Here is a 21,513-nt window from a genome sequence, read left to right as displayed (position 1 = left end):
CTCGAGGCACAATGGATGCCTCAAATCACAACTCAAGTCTGCACTCTGCTCAGCTCCTAACATGGATGTTACTTCCACCCTGATCTCTCAATATATCCCCAGAGAAACTTATCAGTAGGGGAATCCATCGTGGCATGTGCTGATAACTTGGGCTTGTATACCTGGGCTGCTTGGTTTTCTGGGAGATGGGAATAAATAAATTTACCAAACTCATAAAATACCATCGATCTGAAAAGGCCGAGAAAAATTTTCAAGGACTAAAGCAATCACCCACAAAAAATTTCCTTTAGCATTAACAATCTACAGAGCCTAACCCTGTTTTCTCAGATGCAAAGCCAACCACTCTACAGCAATAACCAAAAGCCACATTCAGGTCTAATAAGAAAATCGAATTCCAAATGTAACATCAAGGCATTCAGTCGAATCATATACGTGATAATAGCTTGTGGAGTTCTAGTGAGAAGCATTGGCTGTTGCAGTCTTCTTAAAGTCGATCTTGTTCGACCTTGACCTCTCCATCAATTAGCTCATAGACGTACACCACAACACGGAGGGCTATCAATGTCCATGAGCACGAAGCTCCGGGTTGACATCATAGGTGATGCTGCTATACGCACCCGTTGCAGAGCCAGGATTTATGACAACACCACCCTCATGCTTGTAGGCTTTGAACTGATGAGTGTGGCCTGTCACAAGGATGTCAACATCCAACTGCCTCTTGAAGCATGGCTAAGGAATCCAAGTCACCCCATGGGATGATCTGCATTATTTTATCAAGAAAGTGAGAAAACTACTCACATGAGAATGCACGCTTGAAGTTTAGGAAATAAATAGATAAAGAAGGGCATTTGGATGGATAAAATTAAGTATACTAAGAAAGAACTTCGCTAACAATAAAAATTCATATCAAAACATGATCTAGGAATACCAGCGCTTGCAGAATTAATGTCAACAAGGCTTATCCAACTCTAATGTAGCAAGATGTTAGATATTAATCTAACTAAAAACAAATACAAGGTTTTGTAAACTGATAAACAAAGTTTATCTTATATCATTCCCTGCATTTGTCATAAAGAAAGAATCATAAGATTCATGCACCAAGGTTATGTACATCAGTGTTTCATAATAACCTACTCGTCCGTGTTACTTGAGAGCCTCTGTAGGTCTAGTAAATACAGGGAAATCTATCCTGTTAGCGTCTTCCCAACTCTCTCCACCATTCTGGCGTCAAGACTGTCCTATAAATATGCATTTCAATTAGTAGACTATTTTCTTTGCTAAGCTACTATACCAGATCTTCTGAAAAAACTAGGGGACCACATTTTCCACGTCCTTCACTCTACCAGACAGGCATGATTGTAAAATCAAACGATGCCATTCACGGGGATCAATTATTATGTGTCCACTAACTCATAATAATGAATACAAGCGATAAAGCCATACCATGTTAAGATTTAATTTGTTTCTTCTTCATTTATCATTTTGTATATGATAATATCAACAAGCTGAAGTGCCATCCCTAGATTGCAATATGAAAATAATGATTTTTTTCCTAGGACAACATTAATATTGCTTTCAATTTTTCAAACATCAATGCTTACTGAGCCAAAAATTGATGAGTCCAGAAAAGGACATGGGAAAACGATTCCAATTTGATACAAACTATATAGATCCTCTCGTTCTTCTGAGTTTGGGACTTTCAACCACAGACCACCAAAGAAGTTTGTGAGTCTAAAACATGCATCCTCACATCGTGCCAACTTCTGATGGTTTAATAAACAATCCACGAGACAAATGATGCCGCAAAATAAACTCCTGTACCTTTATTTAGAGTAATTCAATAGTTTTTGTGAAATTGTATTCCAGCTTTAACTCCTTTGCATAGATAAAAATGAATATAATGTTCCAGCTTGATGCCCAACCTCTTTTCTCCCCTCCATGTTTCCTCTTAGCATCTTCTTTCCTCTTCCAAACCTTAGACAGAATCTTAAATGTGATCATGGATTAGCAAGAAAAGGTAAGCTTGGCAAAAGCTTCCCAGTTGCAACCCTCTTCCAAATGGAGGAGGTTCCAGGTTCAAAATTGAGGTTCTAGTCTGAAAACTTGGAGGTGTTTCTTCAAGTATTTGGACTGGAGTAATTTACTTGTTAGGTTTTCCCTCTCTTATGCTCAAAAAAACTTCAAATATTGTGAAAGAGATATTCGCTCGTGCAATTCTGGGCAAGAGTTATCTGATCAAAACTAAAGAATCTTTTTTAAGTGTGGAAAGTTAGGTTGGCTATTTTACAGGCTTTGCACTTACTAATTATATAGCTAATATAGTCGATGCCAGAATATCAGCAATGCTTTTATTCACTGTAGATATGGAAAAAGAAGTGATTATTAACCATAGATAGTCAAGTTAAAGATCAAAGGACAAAGGCCATAGACCATCCTATGAAGAGGCTAAACTGTGGTTAGACAAATGGGATTCATGGACCAGAGCTTAACTGCTTAAGTATACAGTAATGCTTCTACCAATTAGAGAGGCATCTTATTTACATTTTTTTGGGAATTTCAATTCTAGCATGCTTCCAATTTATTAGTGTAACCTTAATCTTTGGAGTTGTTGAAACCTGAATTGTAGGGTGTGCTGAAACAAATATCTGCTGCTTGTTCTCTTTGTGACCTAGCTCTCAGAGACACAATGGGATTGCATTAGTAATTATATTCCGAGGAAGCTTGGACTATTCTCAAGGAATGCAAGATATTATTTCAATGAACAAAGTAAATAATGGAGATCAATTTTCCTTTGTCTGTGTGGATTAAGGTTTAAAATTCTCGGTCTCGGTGACAATTTCAGTTGGGCAGTGTGTTAGTACAGTACTATGATGCCCTTGTACCAACACTTGGGACTTGTTGGCACCCTTCGTTACCAACCAGGATCCCCCACTTCTTAGATTTGTTGTTCTATTTGTTATGATGCATTTTATTGTTTGCTTAGGAAATATTATATTTATTTATGTTAGGTGAGGTTTCTGAGCCAAAATGGGTTTGAAATGCCGATTACTGGTCACATATTCAGCATGGTTTTTCCCTTACTTTTTTTTTTATTTTCCACCACTTTTAGTGGAAAACAGATAAAAAGGTGGGAGAGGAGACTCTTCATATCTATAAAAGATTAGGGTTGAAGGAGGCCGGTATAAGCTCTTCCTCTTCTTCCACTCTTTATCCCTTCTTCTTTCCTTGCTCAGTTTGAATGTGATAGAGAAAAAGAAGCCAGTTAGGGCCTTTTGAATTGGGCCCGAGCAGTTCTCATGGGATCAGGGTCCCGTATATGTCCCAGAACTCAGTCAATTACTGGTCCAATCTAGGATGCCCGATATGGTTTGGTACTGACCAAGACTTTGAGAACCATCGTTTAAATACATCTGTAAATGTGTCCAATTATTAGACCCTCTGATTTTTACCTAGAATACAAACATCTAGTGGGGGTGAAAACAACTCCACTACCTAAAATTGTGAGCAAGGTGGAGCTGACAGTTGATCTTTTGCATAGATCCCATATATTTATGAGGTAATGCCGTAATAGCCAAAAAGTTAAGCCAGTAAAAGCACGAAGATACAATTATTGTGACATCAGCAAAACATAACATGTAGAAAAGATAAAAAAACAGACACAGGGGGAAAACCAACCTGATGGCCATGACATAGCCCAAGCTTGAACTGGCCAATGGTAAGAGTCTTGGTCTCTGGATAACGAGAATCCTCATCGTATTCACCACGAGTAACATGCAGGTCAGGACATAGGCTCTTCAAGTAATCATGAACTTCCTAAGAAACAAAATACAAGTTGCTTATTGATGGGAATAAAAAGCAAAACTACAAGTATCAAAAAATCAATGTTCTGTCTGCTCAGTTTTTGTCGTTCAAACATTATGCATCCAAAATAATATAATTGTATAATAATTCTTCAGAATATAATAATGGAGTTGCTTCAAACAGCTTGTTGACTATCAACCAACATAATTGAACATAAAATACAGCCAAAGTACTATAAAAAAATGGCATCCCATCATACATAATGAGATATCAAGAATGAAAAAGCTTGCCTTGAAAAAAAAAAAACGAAGGGATGGCTTCTATTCTAGTAGACTTAAATCCAACATTATTGAAATATCTATTTTAATTAAGGACTTCAAAATGACCATCAAAGTTTGAATGTTAGCGAATTCATGTGCAAATCCAATATATCTATTCTTAAGTATGGCAAACTAATTATCATTGTGGAAATAAAATAGGTATTTCATATAAGAATAAGGCAAAAGCTAGTTTTTCTAGCTTCTCCTAAAAGCACCCTTCAACTTTTGCTTATGTGAGCACTCTTCTTTGAACCTTACCAAACACAACCTTTCCTGAGAACTGTCTTTTTTACTTCTGTAATCATAAAATGATATTTGAGTATTACCAACTGTTATAAGCTTGTCTGGAAGATCCCTATTATATTTATGAGAAAAAAATTTTCTGACAACAAACCTACATCCATGAAAACCACAGAATTAGAGGACTACCAACTGCATACAATTTTCATGGATTAAAATGTCTGATAAAGGAACTCGCAGCAACAATACTCATCCACAATCTCTGATATCAATAGAATACCATGTGAATATAAGAAAGGAAAGTCATGACCAACTAAAGAAATAGAAGACAATTACCAGGCCATGAATGCCTCCAAAGCCATTATATACTGATTTTCTGGGAGAAAAAGTAGATTACCTTCTAAGTGAAGCACCAACGTCCATGCTAAAGTGTTACGTCTGGATACATTAGGCTAAATTGAAGGGTCTAGGTAACATAACTTAAGAGCTTGAGGTTTTACAGCGTCATAAATACTTACGGACAATATCATTTTTCGATCAAACATTTGAGTCCAAACCCTATACTCAGCAACAAAATCCATGTCTGAAAGAAGAAACCATTTCTGCTCAAATGAAGGTAAGAACACAATATCACCGAGAGCTTGCTTAGATGGTATCAACCCTTGCCCAAGTGGCAAGGGGCCGGGGTTCGATTTCAGTTGAAGTCATCCTCAAAGGTTGAGGAGGGGATAGGGTAGAAAGTGGGGATTAGCCCCTCCTAATCTCAAAAAATCAAAAAGAAAAAAAGTTAAGCACACAACAAAGACCAATTTTTCGAATCCTTTGGTTGTAAATCATAACTTTACAAACAATATACTGAACATACTAGATACAAAAACCACATAAAGATATAGAAAAGAAATCAGAAAGAAAGCCATGTCCTTGCTAAGGCTCAAAACAATCAAAAGCAAAATAAAAGATATGGATGGGAGGTACCTTAATACATAAATTTCCAGTACATATAATGTGCTGGATTTTCCCCGGAACAAGCATGGACTTGAACTTCGCCGGCAGGTCAGGTGCCCTGTGAGGGATGTGAAGATCACCTAACGCTAAAACTAACACCATTCTTCTTCGCTCAACAAATCAAGACTCACACCTTTTCAATTACCATCACCACCTGAAATTAAAATAATAATAATAACAATAATAAATGGAAAAGCAGTAACACTCATGCTGCAAGCCAATCACATCTAAACACTAAAAACTTTTATCCAAAAAATCATCACAAATTTCGCAACATTTTTTTCTTGATGAAGAACCAAACAATTAGAAAATTAAAGATTTCATAATTCGAAGAATATTTATTCCAACTCAACCAACAAAGAATTAAAGCCACGATGCACCAAATATAAACGAAAAGTTAATGTTTTCTAATAATATGAACAAGAAATGACAAAAAAACAGCTCGCGCCCTCCAGATTGGACTGATTAAGAACTTCCCATTTGAGATCGCAAAAATCAAAAGGAAAATAAAAAATAAAATAAAAAACCAAGAACAATGGATTAAAAAGGATCAAGATAGGGTTTCATAATCCTCCCTTTCTCTTATAAAACTAACGATCGAAAGATTGGGGACCAAAAGGTTACCATTGAAGAAAAAACCGGCGACGATCCATAGCAGCAAATGGAGGAGATTTCATCGAATTCCGAAGGAGAGAGCAGCTTCCACCGAAGAGGACTTCCCAAACTCGTCTCTCGGTCCCCAAAGGAATCCGTTTACCTGTGCCTTCCGAACAATTTAGCACGCCTACGAGACGAGCCTATTTTACTAATTAACCATAAGACTGCAAACCGGTCGGGTTGAACCGAGAAGCCAAATTTAATATCCGTTCATGCTTATGAGTCAAACCCAATCTCTTAGTTGATCGAGCCAGATTGGGTTTAGTTGAGGGAAACTATGATCTGAACCCAACTTAAAATGTTCGGGTTTGCAGCTCAGGTTAGATCGAGTCTACAATTTAAGTTATATTCTTTCATAACTAAAATATAATAATTAATAATTAAATAAATTTATAAACTAGAATTTTTATAATATACACATATAAATAAAAATCTATCAAAACAAACAAGGAAATATGAATTTTTTAAAAGTAGTTAAGTGAAGATAGATGCAATTGTTGAATAAAAGAAAAAGAATTAGTTTAACTGAGAGTTTATTCAATAAATTGGAAAAAAAATTTAGAGCAAAGGGGAAGAAGGTTCACATGATTCTTATTTTTGGGTCAAATTAGATCACGTCCAGGTTAGGTTGGGTCCATTTTGTTGACCTGAATTATATAGGTTGGATTGGGTTTAGTGGAGTTGAAAAAAAAAAAAAACAAACTTGACCTAGAATTTAGACCATGTACATTTTTTGAATCCGACCCAACTCATAGGTCTTCAATTATGGATAAGTTTAGGTCTAATCGAGTTGGGACCAGGTCGAGTCATAAGTTGACCCAACGCATATGTAGTTCTAATGTGTAGTGGTGACCAACTAACTTGATCCAGGACCCACAATTGGAAATACCTATGATTAATATAGTTCTAATTTTCTTGGCTACAATTATTGAAATAATTTTTGGCTGATGAACTTTTTGTCCATAAAATATGTAACAACGAGCAAAATAGTGTTATGTATTTTATGGACAAATATATAACTGGATTCATGACCCACAAGTAGTGTTACATTAGCTTTTCAAAAGTAATTTTTAAAAAAATATTTTATGCAAAATTTAAAAATATTTTCAGTACATCTGGTATTTGGCAGTAATATATTAAAAAACTATTTCTACCAAACATAAAATATTACAGAATAGGTTTTTGTGTGCGGACTCTCCGTATCTGAAAGATAAGAAACAATCATATGAAAGAAAAGATTACAAACAAACATTTTTAGTTTCTCCTAAGCACTCTATTTTGACTTTATCTTTTAGTAGAAGGAATTCTCAAGACATTATTTAACATTTAAATTTTTTTAGGAATTGGCATTTTTAACTTTAGAAGTTGCACCCATACTCAAAAGGAAAGACTATGTAAAGAAACTAGTGTCACTCCCCCATATGATCTCAATATGCTTTCCTACAACAAATTGGCAATTGTTGTCTTGGAGAAAAAGCAGCTAGATCCATTCTATTCAAATCAGGTTTTATTGTAGCTATTCTATCATACCATGAAAACTAAGTGATCATTTTTTATCATGCATAGCAAACTTCTTTGGTCCTTGCATGAGTAAGGATGACTCCATTATAATGAGTCACACGGCTTAACTTAGAATGTAATGTCCCTAATAAATTATATGGCATCTTTTTTTTGTTTGTTTTTTACAAATTTTTGACATATCACACTGTTATTTCCTGTTTTTTGTCCACATCTGCTATTGAATTAACCAAATCAAACTGGACAATTTTTGGTGATCGCATTTGATCATAAGCAATTAAAGGCAATGTGACACCAATAAAGTAACTTTCAAATTTAACCTTGGGTTTGGCAAAGTGTTGGTTTAAGGTTGGATCCACAGCAGTGTTAAGACCAAAATTATGCAGTTATATGGAATACATTTAAATTTGTTTCTTTTATTTCAGAACAAGGACAGGAGGAGATCCTTAAAAATGCTCCTTCTATCCGGGTGATTTTTGGGAAATTGTCTTTCAACAAGCATTTGATATCTCCCCCGAAAGCTAAAACAAGAGAAAGATGTCTGAGAAAGGGCACTGGGATTTTCCCTTTTCTTAACGCACGATTTCCCTTATGCCCTCTGTTGCTTCAAATTTTTAGAATCGTCTCAAGATATCAATTGAGTAGCTTTGTAATGCCACTAATTGTTGGATATTGATAATCTGGATGCTTTGTCACCTTTACCATGACTTTAGCCAGAGATATTATATCCTACACAGCGTGCACTATATGGCCATACACACCAATAATCATAGCCACTTATTTTTATACCGGTGCACCGAGATTAGTGCTTGATGAATAAGTTCCATAGAAACGAGCGGTTGTGATTGGCAAAACATTGATAATTCTTGCCAAAACTGAAGCCAAAGAGCTATCTAAACCAGTGCAAAATAGTGGGCCTCGTCATGATTTCCATTAAATATAACTTATATTTAATTCATTACATATCTAGATTATTTTGTGAGTTCTTAAGAGTTGATTGTTTTTAGGTAATGCACAAGGCCACAAACCAAACCAAGTAGGAAAGTCTCAAAAAGTTTGCAGGAGGTCTCCATCTTTCCCACCGTGGGAATTCAGGTAATTCCCATTCATGCTATAAACATAAACACCCTTTTGAATTCTAGAAAAGTTACAGGAAGATAACATACATCCAATTTTTTTATATGCATATGACATCTATATATGGCGAAAGATAAAGTTGAAGAAGCTACGAATCAATGTAAATTTTTCTAATGTACCTCATCTGTGACGGGACTGGAGAAGACAGAAGATTCAGAAGGATTTACAGGCTGGCTGGGATCAACTGGTCCTAGCTATTTGTTGAGCATAAGAAAAAGAAAATTCATGCAACAACAGAGCTCACAGAAGTGTGTCTTCCACAGAATCATGCATCCTGAAATCTCTTTGGAAGCCTCTCTGTAATCTTAGCAGCCATCACAGTGTGAAGATGCTTTGTAGTAGACTATTAGGTCCTTGAGATGTAGCCTAATCCTTTCTGTACTGTACCTCCACTTGTATACTTTAATCCATCAATAAAAGGTGCGCCTTGGCCCTCCATTTCCTTCAAAAAGAAGCTGGGAATTCTATCAACATTTCTATCAATCGAGGATACTCAGAGTTTAACAAACTAAGGTGATTTCACAAAGTTTGGTAAATATTCCTTGGTATTGGATAACTACTATAATTACAGAAATGGCTTCTTGACTTGAAGCCCTATAGCCAATTTTAATTTGTCAAGAAAAGGCTGGGAATATGATAATGATACTAACTGCTCCATTCTCTGGTTTACCACGTCGAGCTCTTTAGCACCATTACCATTGTCAACTCTAATACTACTGTCTGAAATGGGAAAAGCACAGCTAAATATTTTTGCATAGGAACAACAGTACGCAGATCTCTCACATTCAGCAAAATCTGGAATCAATTGTTAAGGTTAAGCTCATCAGATGCTGTGCAAACGTAACAAATGGAAAAATAAAAGGGGGCAGCTGACGCAAGCCATGTTTTTGAGATCATTCTCGCAGGAGTATAGTCACTGAGTTTATATTTGTTTCTAATCTAAGCTATAACAGATAAATTCATGTTGCAACCCTACAGGGTCTTTCACTGCCGCTACAAATACAGGAAAGGTTAAAAAATGACTTGTTGATTGATGGATGGAAGAACTATTGTAACAACGCTATTGCTCATCATTTGTCAAGTTTTCTACCACACTTCACAAATTCTCTCTCATGCAGACGTGAATAGCAATGCAAGCACAGATATCTCCCTGACAAAACATAAATATCGAAGGCTCACAGAAGCCAGAAGGCTCAACATTAGAGGACTGCCTCATGTAGCTTCCTCATGCCTTCCCTTATGGTGTCATGAAGGCTGCAACCTACAAGTTCAATGACAGAAACCTTATCAGGAGAAGTTCTGATGATGTTCATAGATGATGGGTTAACGTTCAAACTATGAATGCTGCCCAAACGGGGGAAAGGCACATGGTTGCAGACAAGAAGCTAAAGAAAGACAGAGAACAGTGGAAAAGGGAATGGCAGGTGAAGACACTAAAGATTCCATGTATGATAATTGTCTTTTTGTCAAATATGTTCCAGGAATTTACCTGATTATGGTAGGAAGAAGAAGTTGTAGCCTAATCAAAGATATCATATATTAATTATTCCCTACTTAGAAAAAAGAAAAAAGAAAAAGGAACCCAACCCCAAACAAAATGCATTAATCAGTACGCAAATATGTCAAAGAGATCATTATTTTAAAAAGAAATGGTTTGCCAAGAATTAAGTAACTAAAGGCCTCATCTCCTTTTAAAGAAACAATCACACCCCAGAGTAGCAGGAAGAAAACACCTCCTTTTGCTTCTTCAAAATTATCTGCATTGACATCATCAAACAGTCAAATCCACAACTAAGCTTCAGAATTTTCTGAGAGAGGTTTCATGTTCAAATCCTCCCCACCAAGTATCATCAAAAGCTATGTTTTCAAACTGACAAGCTAATGGTCGATATAAGTGTATCATATACTGCTTTCCTTCTTAGAATATGTTTTAGGCTATACGCACCATGAACAAGTTCTAAACATTTAGGTGATCAATCCATCAATATGGATGCCATTTAATATTTGTAAAACTTAACATTGAGTGGTCCAGAACCTTCCCTCAAACCTTTGCTTTTCCTCCTCTATCATAAACTGCAGAAGGTACCAACAAGAAAATGAAGGTTTATTATGGAAAGAGATTGAGAAAGTCTATCTGACAAAAAAATCAGTGAACAGTAGAGTCTGGGATCATGTTTACCAAGCTAATTGATTCGAAAACATTCAGAAGAGAATAGTGATAGACACATGTACACAGAACTCTCTCACACTCAGAAAAGATTTACTAGCCGGTGATTGCAGACAGAGTTAAATTTTCTAAGTCAAGTTGATCATTCCAACATAGTCATGCTCATAGGGAATTTTTATTTGCCATATTTTTCCTCATAACCTCTTTCCATGTTATTCTAGGTCTTTGCTTCTCTTTCTTACGACCTTCAACACAAACTAATATATCTTTCCATATTGAAGTCCTCTTGAATCTTCCTTAAAGATGGCAATATATTCCAAACAATTCTTTATCATTTACTTAAACTTTATAATTCACCCATCAACATAAAAATTAAAGTCCATCATACTTGGAACATGTATTATATTGTGTGGGAAATTCATCTCTTCTATTGATATTTATATTCCATGTCTGGTTTCAAGGGATGATCTTATATTGCTTTGCTTTGATATCGGGGCTTTAGTTGATATTTTGACAGCCAGTAAAGTTCAGAATGGGCAAATGGATTAAGGTCATTGTTCACATGATTGCTATCTCACTTACCCACAATATGTTTTATTCTTAAGTCATGTTTGGTTCTGAAAACATGAATAAATTCAATAAAGTTCACTTGTTCAACTTTTTTTCATGTTTATACAGCCAAATAACTATTTTGGCTCTTGAATCAAATGTAACATTTTTGAGATTTCAGATAAAATAGAAAGCATCTTTTTCATCCTTATTCAGTTTTAACATGATTAAAACTATTCAATGGAGGGAGGGCCGAATAATTTTAGCCAATTAACAAGAAATGAGTACCTACTTGAATAAGGTAATTGCTGGCTAAAAGTATTTAGGAACCAAACACAGCTACTCTAATTAGTTTTTGCTAATAAATGCCTCCCATATCACACACTAATAGATATCTTTAACATATTGGACACACATGTTATATGAGTGGTTGACATTCACTGCGGAGAAACTTGAATAGCAGATTTCGCATAACACATAAGGAAATGTTAGGCATGAGATATTCACATATGGAAAGGTTGGCTATAGCATAAGAATTGAGAATTTTGCTCCCTTCATAACATTTTTGACTCCATTTAGATATGGGACATTATTTAAGAAGATGATGGCATTATTTTACCAATTGCCCTGAGGGTTCCTTAATACAACCAGCAAATTCATTACATTAGCAACATGGAGCACACAACAACAATAATTATCGCATTTTCATTGGAAGCACTCCGTTCTTACTCTATAAAGAAAGGAAAGGGGGAGAGCTTAGCATAATAGAAACTTACATGCTCCATATCACCAATAATCCTTGCAAGAACAGACCCCATTCTCGAAATGGTGAAACCTCTTGGCATCCCGTGCAATAAGTTGACGGCCAACAAGTTTTGATATGATCTTCATAGCATTATGACAATCTCCACAAACACGAAGATTTTTTATAATTCGAATTGGTGAACGTGCAGGGCTAGTCATAAGCCCATAAGCAACAGCCAGCCTCTCACTGTGATAAAGCAAAGCCTCCTCCTTTGATTCTTGGTCAATGTCATGCAGCACGAATCGTGTCTCTGGAACATAGCCAGCCTCCTTCATTTGTGGTGCCAAACCTTTTATCTGCGCATAAATCTTCTCATGCTCAGGATGGGACCTGTCCCCGGCCCGATACTCATGTACCCTACTTCTAACCTCAAGTAGATTAGCCTTCTTTCTTTCTTTCTCCTTTGCCAGGTCTGAAGCTTTCACAGGCAAAAGACCAATCTTAGTCTGTTCATCTAGCCAAGTAGAATCCAACTGCTCAATAATTTCTGCACATCGATTCCCAAGTTCCACATTTCCATTAACTCTACAAAGATTCATTAGAGTTTCCCAAACATCTACACTTGGCTCAACAGGCATTTGTTCAACAAACTCAAGAGCTTCATCCAAGTAACCAGCACTTCCAAGCATACTGACAATGCTCACATAATGTTCCATGCAAGGAGATATTCCAAAATCCTTCTGCATCGATTCAAAATGCAACATTCCCTCATCGACTGCTCCGAGAATGCCACAAGCAGCAAAAATAGTGACAAACATTTGTCCATCCGGCCTCAATCCCTTCTGCTTAAACTCGCTGAAAAGATCAATTGCATCCTCTCCAAGACCATTGTTAGAAAGACCCATAATCATAGTATCCCAAGATGTCAAGTTCCGCTGGGGCATGTTCTCAAACAATTGGTAAGCATGAATCATCGAACCGCACTTGGCATACATATCCAAAATCTTGTTATGAACCCCAACTTCAACATGAACCATTGTCCGTGCCAGATGATCATGGACAATTCTTGCTTCTTCTAGAGACCTTGCCTCCCCACATGCTTGAATCAACTGCAAATATCTATGGAGGTCCACAACCACACCATTTTTCTCAAGTAAAGCCAAAACTTCCACAGCTTCTTTCATCTTCCCTTCTTTGCAGAATTCATCAAGCTCATCAATAGTACCCTTATAGCCACCACTCTCACCAGTTTCAGAAGAATCACTAGCAGGCAATCCATCCCTAGTTTGGGAAAAACTCATTGGTTGAGAATATCCAATTTCACTATGGAAAAAAGCAGAGTTCTGCTGAGGATTAACAGGGTTCACGGCTTGATACCCCATTGGGCTCTGCTGAAAATCCCCAGGTCTTTCTAAATAATGCCCATTTGGTCTCTGATGGATATCTCCAGCTCTTTCATCATAAACCCTTTGCATATTATCTTGGATATCACCTCTCGGGCTCTCTCTGTGATAAAAATTGGGATTTTGATAACTTTGCCCTGGATTATAACCATATTGCCTGTTAGGGTCTTGCTGAAACCCTCCATGGTTTTCTCCATAGAACCCACCGGGCTTCATATGTGGCTCTCCAGTTCCTACCGTGTTGTAACCATTAGTATCCACTCTCTGATGCCCGTTAAGATTCTGATAGTATTCTTGGCTATAAAATCCATCAGGATTCCTCTGGGTCACCTGTCCTACATTCCCTCCATGATGCCCGTCAGGTTTTTGATAGCGTTCCCCAACGACTCTACCATTATTCTCATGTGAATTCATAGGGAAGCGCTCTGCCCCCTGTCTCAAAAGGTTCCCCCTATAAAACCCATTGGGGTTTCCCCCATAACCCTCACCAAGATTCCACCGTTGGTACCCGTCGGGGCTCGGAATTGGGTTTCCTCCATGAACACCATCGATTCTCTGCTGATAAGAGTGTTCGTCATAGAACCCATGCGGGCTCTGCGGGTAAGAGACACTGAGTCCGGGATGGGAATCTCCGGCGACCTCCCGCTCGCCGCCGCCGGGAGGGTCGGCGGCGAAATCGGTCCTCTGCACGGCCGTGCTCAGCCTCCGGAATCGAAGGACCAAGAGCGACGCCTTGACGGCGTCCGCGAGGTCCTTCTGCGAAGAACTAAGAGGACGTGAGGAGGGGCGGGAGAGGAGAGGCGAGGGCGGAGGGGGAGGAGAAGAGGAGCTGACCTTGGCAAGCGCCGACAGCGATCTAATGGCGATGACGGAGGCCCCTTTCTTCGGCATCGACGAGGCTCTCTCTTCTCTCTCCTCCTGTGTTTCCAAAAACCCTAGTTTGGGTGTCGGCCGGAAACCTACATTTGGGGGAGGAGCTATTAAACCCCTCTCGTCCTCTTAAAATTATGTGAACCGTAGAGACGAATTAGTTCCGGTCCGGTCTGGATCCATCGATCCACACGGTCTGGTTCAGTTTTCTCATGGTGGCAGAGCGGATTCATGTTCTTAATCAAACATGATTTCGGAGTATGATTCAATCTTTGTTGTTTTTTTTTTTTTTTTTTGCTTAAATTCAATCTTTGTTGTTGCTGTGTACAGTATGGCTTCTTCATAGCAAGATATAGTTGAATACTTTTTATAGTCCTCATTTTAATTTAATAATAAGAAGGTGAGTGATGATTAAAGGCCTCCATTAGATGAATATACATGCAACTTGCTCATGCCAAATCCATCACACACAAATATAGTACTTCAGTTGATGATCGATATGATGTTTGTGTCTAATTTGTTCTCTTAACACATGGTTGTTGATTATTTTACAAGACTAAAGCATTGTGAGTTGATTTATAGGATTTTGCATCCTTTTATAAGACTTAAGCATCCCTCATGGATTAAAAGACTTAAAACTTAAAGTCTCATTTTAATTGCAAAACATCAACTATGCAATCTTTTATCTTGTGCTATAAATGCAAGAAATAGAAAAAAAATCTAGTCTCGTAGTTATTGAAACTCAAAATAGATAATTTGTTATTTTTAAAACATGCAGAGCTTGAAAAACTAATTGCAAGCCTTTATATATAGACCATGAAAAACACTTTTACATTTTTAGGAAAATCAAAAGAATTCTAGAATACAACATCTTGACCTTAGTAAATCCTGATCTAGAAAATACTGACCCTGAAAAAGTATTTAATGGAAAAAATGCTGCAAACTTGAATGATTGAATGGAGCTTAATTATGATATTAAAGTTAGTTACAGGATTGATTGGGTATATGAATATATGAAAAACAAATGCTTGGCTTTGCTTAGCTATTTGAAGAGTGTAATTTACAATTTCTTAATATACACAAAACCAAGATATTAAGGTTTTGAGGATGTGTTTGAAGTATCTTTTGATTAAGTTTAAAGGTTATATATTTTATATTAATCTGTATAATTATTTTTCTTCTTATTTCTTCCAATCACAATCCCCTCCATTGCCATGATGAATTTAAAGTTTCACTCAAAAAGATTTTGTCATGTAGGCTCATAAGAAATGGTTGTCATAAAGTGAAAATTTGATCTTGTAAGGGAAGAACATAAGTTGTCCTATATTCTGCTTATGTTTGTCAATGTAGGTAGTTGAATCTAAAGCAAAGCCATGAAAAGTGTATTCAAATTGCATTCTTATTTCAAATAGGATACTTATTCAAAGATTTAAGAGTGAAAACAACAGACACACACACACACACAGAGTTGATCCAAATACTTAAATATACAACTGATTATGGACTAAATGATAGATCTAAAAAGGAGCTGAAAAGACATCTATTTCTGCATGAATAATAAGAGTAGGAACCAGGGAATCATCACCAGATGTGTTGTCTGACTCTTCTTCAAAATCTACATAATCACCAGAGCCTATTGCTTCCATGTTCGCATTCTTTATTTCTTGAACCAAATTAGTGTCATCATCAGCACCCATTGCATCCGTTTTTTTTTTTCTTGTGCTTCTTGAACCTTTGAATTCACACCCTATAAGCCACTAAAAACTCATTAATCTCCAATATTTCAGCGAATGCATGTATTCTTTCCACCTCTTATAACTTATCTATTGGATAATTTTAAAATAAAAAAATAAATTAACTATTCTCTTTCTTTATTTCGAGATTAGAAATAAATTGATCAAAGTTACATTAGGTACCATCATGTTTACTCTTAAATGGACATTATGTTACATATGGTATTCATATTGCAAGATACTCTACCATCTATTTTCAAATAAGTATCTGTTAATCATCTTTTTCCCATTCTTCCATATCTTTGTTTGCGCTCGCGTATCCTATGATGCTACTTCATCAAACATATAAATAATTCGATTGGATTACTTTTAACCCACTTATGTTACCTCTATGAAATTTTCTTGGGCTTTCTCAGAAGTTCCAGTGAAAATCTTTTGAGCTTCCTCAGAACTTTTGGTATTTAATAAGTATAAGGCTGCTTCCTGTAGCAAATAAAGTTATTAAAATAATCAAATTTAGAGAGATAATTGATATGAGAAAACTAAGAAGCAAATAGAATGCATTAGAAATCAAAAATGATAAGGTTGGATTATGTAAGAAAATCTAGCCTTGTAGCATGAATGGAAGAAACGTCCATCATCTTTCACTAAAAAAGTTCAAGCACAAAGAGACTGTATGGTTATAAAAGTATCTGTTAATCTATATTCCATAATTATTTATAATTTATGTAAATAATGATGTAGTCTCATGTCGTGACTAAATGTAACAGTCTGGAAGGCAGCATTGGATGCACACAAGTAAAGAATCAATGCGTTCATCTACAAGTAATGAGAAAGTGCATAATCCCATTAGATTGGGATTGTAAATAAATTATTTTATTGGCTGAAGATATAGATATAGATCAATGCTATTTCTATTGTCGAACCTTTGTCGTTCCCAGAAAAAGTTTATGTAAATGGTATAATTTAGAGCACACAACTTTTAATCGAATGCTCCAATCTTTAACTCTCCTTTCTAAAAGTCATTTCCTTTTGCCAGTTTAGATGCATTATGTAGCTTTAAGAAGACTAACCTTTACTGCAACTAGAGGTTCCAAACTTAAGCATTGCTTGGATAATTTACTGTACAATTTGTCTCCCTGCTTTTCCTCAAAGAAAGATAAAAATTACTAATTTATATCCATTTATGGACAAAATAATCTTTAAGCACAATAAAGTTACCACAGTAGCAAACAAAGAATAAGTTCAAGGGCCGAGTAAAACAAATCTTAGATCGTTTCAATGAAGCAACTACGTAGTTATATAAATATTTTTTCTTACGTCATCAATTGATATCTCCAAATAAAAGATTTGGCACCACTTGGAGCAATTTTTATTGATTATAAAGTAAGCAATATCCTTTTGACTTGCAATAAATCAATTATTCCCTTTTCATGAAACTCATTGATAACCATTTATCAAAAAAAAATTGCTTTCACATATGTAGGACATAGTAATAATTAATTTTTCACTAGCAAACTGTAAGAAATTAACAACTATTTGTCAAAGGCAATTTCTTTCCTACATGTTGGTGGCAGTTAAGAATCGACAAAAAATAAGTTATATAACACTTTCACAAATACTTATTTTAGATATTTTTCTTTCAAATAGTACTAGGTATATCCTAAATGTACAAAATGTACCTCATGCATATACGACACCAAAGGATTGGTGTAATTTACAAGATTCATAGGGGAATAGCTAAATCATGAAGTTTCAAGCCTATGCTATCCTAGCAAGAAAAATTATCGTGTGAGTGATAGGTACCAATAGCATTTGTTTGAAATATCACTTGATATATTAATCAAAGTATATTAACAACATTTGAACTACTAGGCTTTTATACTTAGAAATTCTCCAAAATTAACTATTGGTTTGTTAAGTATCTTGTGAAAAGAAGATGTTGCTAATATAAGAGTTCCAAAAGCAGCTGAAGTCTTAGGTGCTTAACATATTGGAATATGCTATTGTAAAGCTTGACATCCTTATTCTTTGCAGCAGAATATATAAGAATGCATACACACATTTCTATCTCCTGAAGCCCCAAATTTAGAGTATGTATATAAGAAAAAAAATATTCAAGGTTGCCATATCATTTATGAAGATCAAAGAAAAAGGCAACAACAAAATTCTCTGACATATTATAGACATTCATCAGCCATCAAATAAGTAAATCATATAAATGGTTACAAAATGCATACATTAGAAATCAACCCTTAATTTCTCATGATGAAAATTGTCCACTATAACATGAATTTACATCCTTCTCATTTAAAAGTGAAATCAAGAAAAAAATAAGAAACTAACAATCTTTTTTCCTTTGCAATCATAGATCTACACCAAATACATGGTACAATGTCATAATTTTGATACTATTAAAATAAATTATGCATAGATACCAAAAACATGTTTAGTATAAATGTAGAAATAGCATGAATTAAATATATGTGGTAATCAATAAGGAAATCTATACCCTAGCTTGCTTCATCTCATCAGAGTTCAATGTTTGTGGCTCAAAATCAATTGAGAACACCTTTTTTTATTTCTTCCATCGCAATCTAGTTGAAAGGCAATGTTCCCATGAGGTCTTGAACCAAGATTGAGCCATCCATAACCCCTCCTTTACTTTTTTGCGTTTCACATAAAGAGACCTTAAAAAAATATGAATAACTTCTAAAGACTGCAACAGCAACTCATGCCAGTTTGTACAACTACAGATTTCTGACACGAAATAGAAAAAGAAAATAGTAATTGACACGTCTCGAAAAAGATGCTTGTGTTAGGTGCTACTTGTGAAAAAGATTGAGGTGTTAGCTGTCACATATTTTACTTATAATTATTTTATATATTTTTAAATGGGCAAAAAATAACTTAAATGTGCTCGAATATTTAGAAAGATATACTCAAATGCTATTAGGTAAAAGTCATTAATTTTCACTATTATGTAAAATAACAACATCATTGATGGAATTGTATAAGCAAATTAGTGGGAAAGCCATATACCATGCATTTGATTAAATGCTTTACTTATATATATTTCTCTTAATGGTTATATGAATCACATTAGTCTCATTTTAGGAAAAAGTTTAACTTGTGTATATTTCATTTCTAGAAATATATTAGAAATAGATCCTTCACCAATCATAAGTTTCAATAATTTCTTCATCATTATAAGAAACAAGTTCAATGAAGTAATTCCTTTTGTAAAATTACACATTTCTAAATATATTTTTTTCAAAGGAATATGGTGGTAATTTATTGTCTTTATTTTTTTAATAACTATGTAACTTTGATAATTTTTTGACTACATTCTTTTAGGGGAGTTCTTTCCTATATGACCTATATGACAGTCTATATAATTCTTGATAATTGGTGAATTAATTTATGTAAATATTTCTATTATTATTTATTTAATATAATATAATTTTATTTTTTTGATAATTTGTATAATTGTTTATGACTATATACATTGTATCAAACCACAAAAAAAATAACTTGCATATTACTTTGTCTTCATTACATTGCTCGAAAACCATTTTTTATTAATTAGAAATAAAACTAGTATTCTAATATCTATTTTTGGAAAATGACTTTCTTTTTGGTAGATTTAGAAGATGCCTTTAAAATATTCATTTTATCACCTTATATTTGTTATATCTTTTAATACATTCATTTAAGAGATTAATTCCTACATGATCTTAATAATAAGCTATATAGTTCTTACTATTAAGGGACTTAATCCTTAAAGATGCTTTTAAAGATTATAGTCATTAATAATTTTCTTAATATTTTAAGTTTATTTTATTATAACTCCGGGAATAAATGAATTAAATACTAAAATAGAGAATAAAATAGATAAGGTACATGAAGATACAATATGGTTCACTCAAAAATCCAGCTTAATTTGAGAGAGAACAAAAGATCAATCATAATATTATTTTCTTTTTGTTATGGTGGCAAGATATGTTACGCAGCTTTTCAGTAGACAGGTGCCACCTAGCTAGCGGTCGATTTTGTGACTCAAAATGGTTCGAGTAAGATCTTGACGATGCATGACTTCCAACCAAAGAGGAATTGGGCAATACAATATAACTTAAAGATGTTGAAAATCTAGTACAAACAAATGTGTGATGCCTTCTAGCTATCATAACAATTTTAGTTTTATTCTAATTCTTTTATTTATAATTTTCCCTTCTAGTTAGATCTTAATTATCTTTAGTTAAAATTTTATTTAATAGTATGTACTTTGCGTTATGCTACTCCAATCTCATGTGGCTTAGGATATCTATAAGGTTCCTTACTTGCCTCATGGCATAGAAATTCATTAAATTAATCGGTGCTTTCATGTATTGCTGCTAAAGTTGATACTATTTCTATTCTATATAACCCATGGGTTTTCTCGGTCTCTTTTGATAGAATGATTTTTCCTGTTGATATAAATTGCATCCAGTTATATGGCTGTCAATGTATTTCTGAGTGATGATGGCTCTTGGAATCGACCATTTCTCCATCATGTTTTCTTCAGGAGATTGTAATTTTGCCAAGATCTATATTTGATGGTCAAGATCGACTAAGTTGGGGTGATGGTTTTAAAAATCATGTGACAGGGAATAGGGTCTGTAATTGTCATAGAACTTGCAATCAATGATGTGGTTTTTCATTTTCAGAGTCTTTCATTGATTTTGATTGGGAAGCATTTGGAGCTTAATGCTCTTAGAAATATCTTGATAAAATTGAATTGTTGCAATTTTGCGACTCATAGAATAAACTATTTGATTTGCTTTTCATCTATTGATCATGATCTAAATATTTTACCATATGTCCAAGTTAAATTTCTGCTAATCTAAATATAAACCATAGATCAAAATAGAACATGATATAGGCAAACATGGTTGAAATGCAAACATGGTTGAAATTGTTAGTTTTATTTTTATCTGATGCATGAATAAAAAGATGTAAAAATTCAAAATTTTTGGTTTCTAGCTGTTCTATACACTTAGATGATGACCAACCAATTATCATTTTGAGAGGTCTTTTATTGATTCTCACCAGAAAACATTTGAAGCTGAAGCAGTCCTACCTAACTCATGTTCTTATGGAATGAGGGGTCACAAGTATTTATGATTTCTCTCTTTTTTTTAGGGAGGTATTATATCATTTCTCTTTCATGGTCATAGCCATCCACCATGCTTTCTATTATGTAATTTGCACAAAACCGGCGTTAGTGCGGTTTTAGGTAATTCTCTCATCTCTAGCTCCCAGGCTTTCAACTTGAAAGGACTTCCATAGATTGGACCAGGACTTTGGGCCTCAAGCGTTATGGATGCAA

At 35.0% G+C, this 21,513-nt stretch overlaps 1 protein-coding gene and 1 pseudogene across 3 annotated transcripts; both read right to left on the bottom strand.

Annotated features, from left to right (window-relative positions):
- Window positions 1-342: 342 nt before the first annotated feature.
- On the bottom strand, window positions 343-6,138 carry LOC120108484 (annotated as a pseudogene).
- Window positions 6,139-8,663: 2,525 nt separating this feature from the next.
- Window positions 8,664-14,500, bottom strand: LOC103703367 (pentatricopeptide repeat-containing protein At4g32450, mitochondrial-like). Of its 3 annotated transcripts, none has more exons than XM_008786222.4 (2): window positions 12,171-14,500; window positions 8,664-9,120 (listed from the first exon to the last, which is right to left on the bottom strand). In XM_008786222.4, the coding sequence occupies exon 1, from the start codon at window positions 14,431-14,433 to the stop codon at window positions 12,181-12,183; it is 2,253 nt and encodes a 750-aa protein (XP_008784444.2). In that variant the 5' UTR covers window positions 14,434-14,500; the 3' UTR covers window positions 8,664-9,120; window positions 12,171-12,180. The 3 variants fall into 3 exon arrangements, with proteins under 3 accessions (XP_008784444.2, XP_008784430.2, XP_026659058.2); XM_008786208.4 differs by lacking the exon at window positions 8,664-9,120 and adding an exon at window positions 9,527-9,939; XM_026803257.2 differs by lacking the exon at window positions 8,664-9,120 and having other exon boundaries at window positions 11,975-14,298; window positions 14,377-14,500.
- Between the last annotated feature and the right edge of the window lie 7,013 nt (window positions 14,501-21,513).

The sequence above is a fragment of the Phoenix dactylifera genome, unplaced genomic scaffold (genome assembly GCF_009389715.1).
Source record: "Phoenix dactylifera cultivar Barhee BC4 unplaced genomic scaffold, palm_55x_up_171113_PBpolish2nd_filt_p 001353F, whole genome shotgun sequence".
NCBI lineage: Eukaryota > Viridiplantae > Streptophyta > Magnoliopsida > Arecales > Arecaceae > Phoenix > Phoenix dactylifera.
The sequence above is the reverse complement of the archived record's forward strand: the minus strand, read 5'-3'. Positions and strand labels throughout refer to the sequence as shown.

What these genes read in the sequence shown, in the direction of transcription:
- LOC103703367 (XM_008786222.4), bottom strand. Translation starts at nt 14,433, where the DNA reads ATGCCGAAGAAAGGGGCCTCCGTCATCGCCATTAGATCGCTGTCGGCG.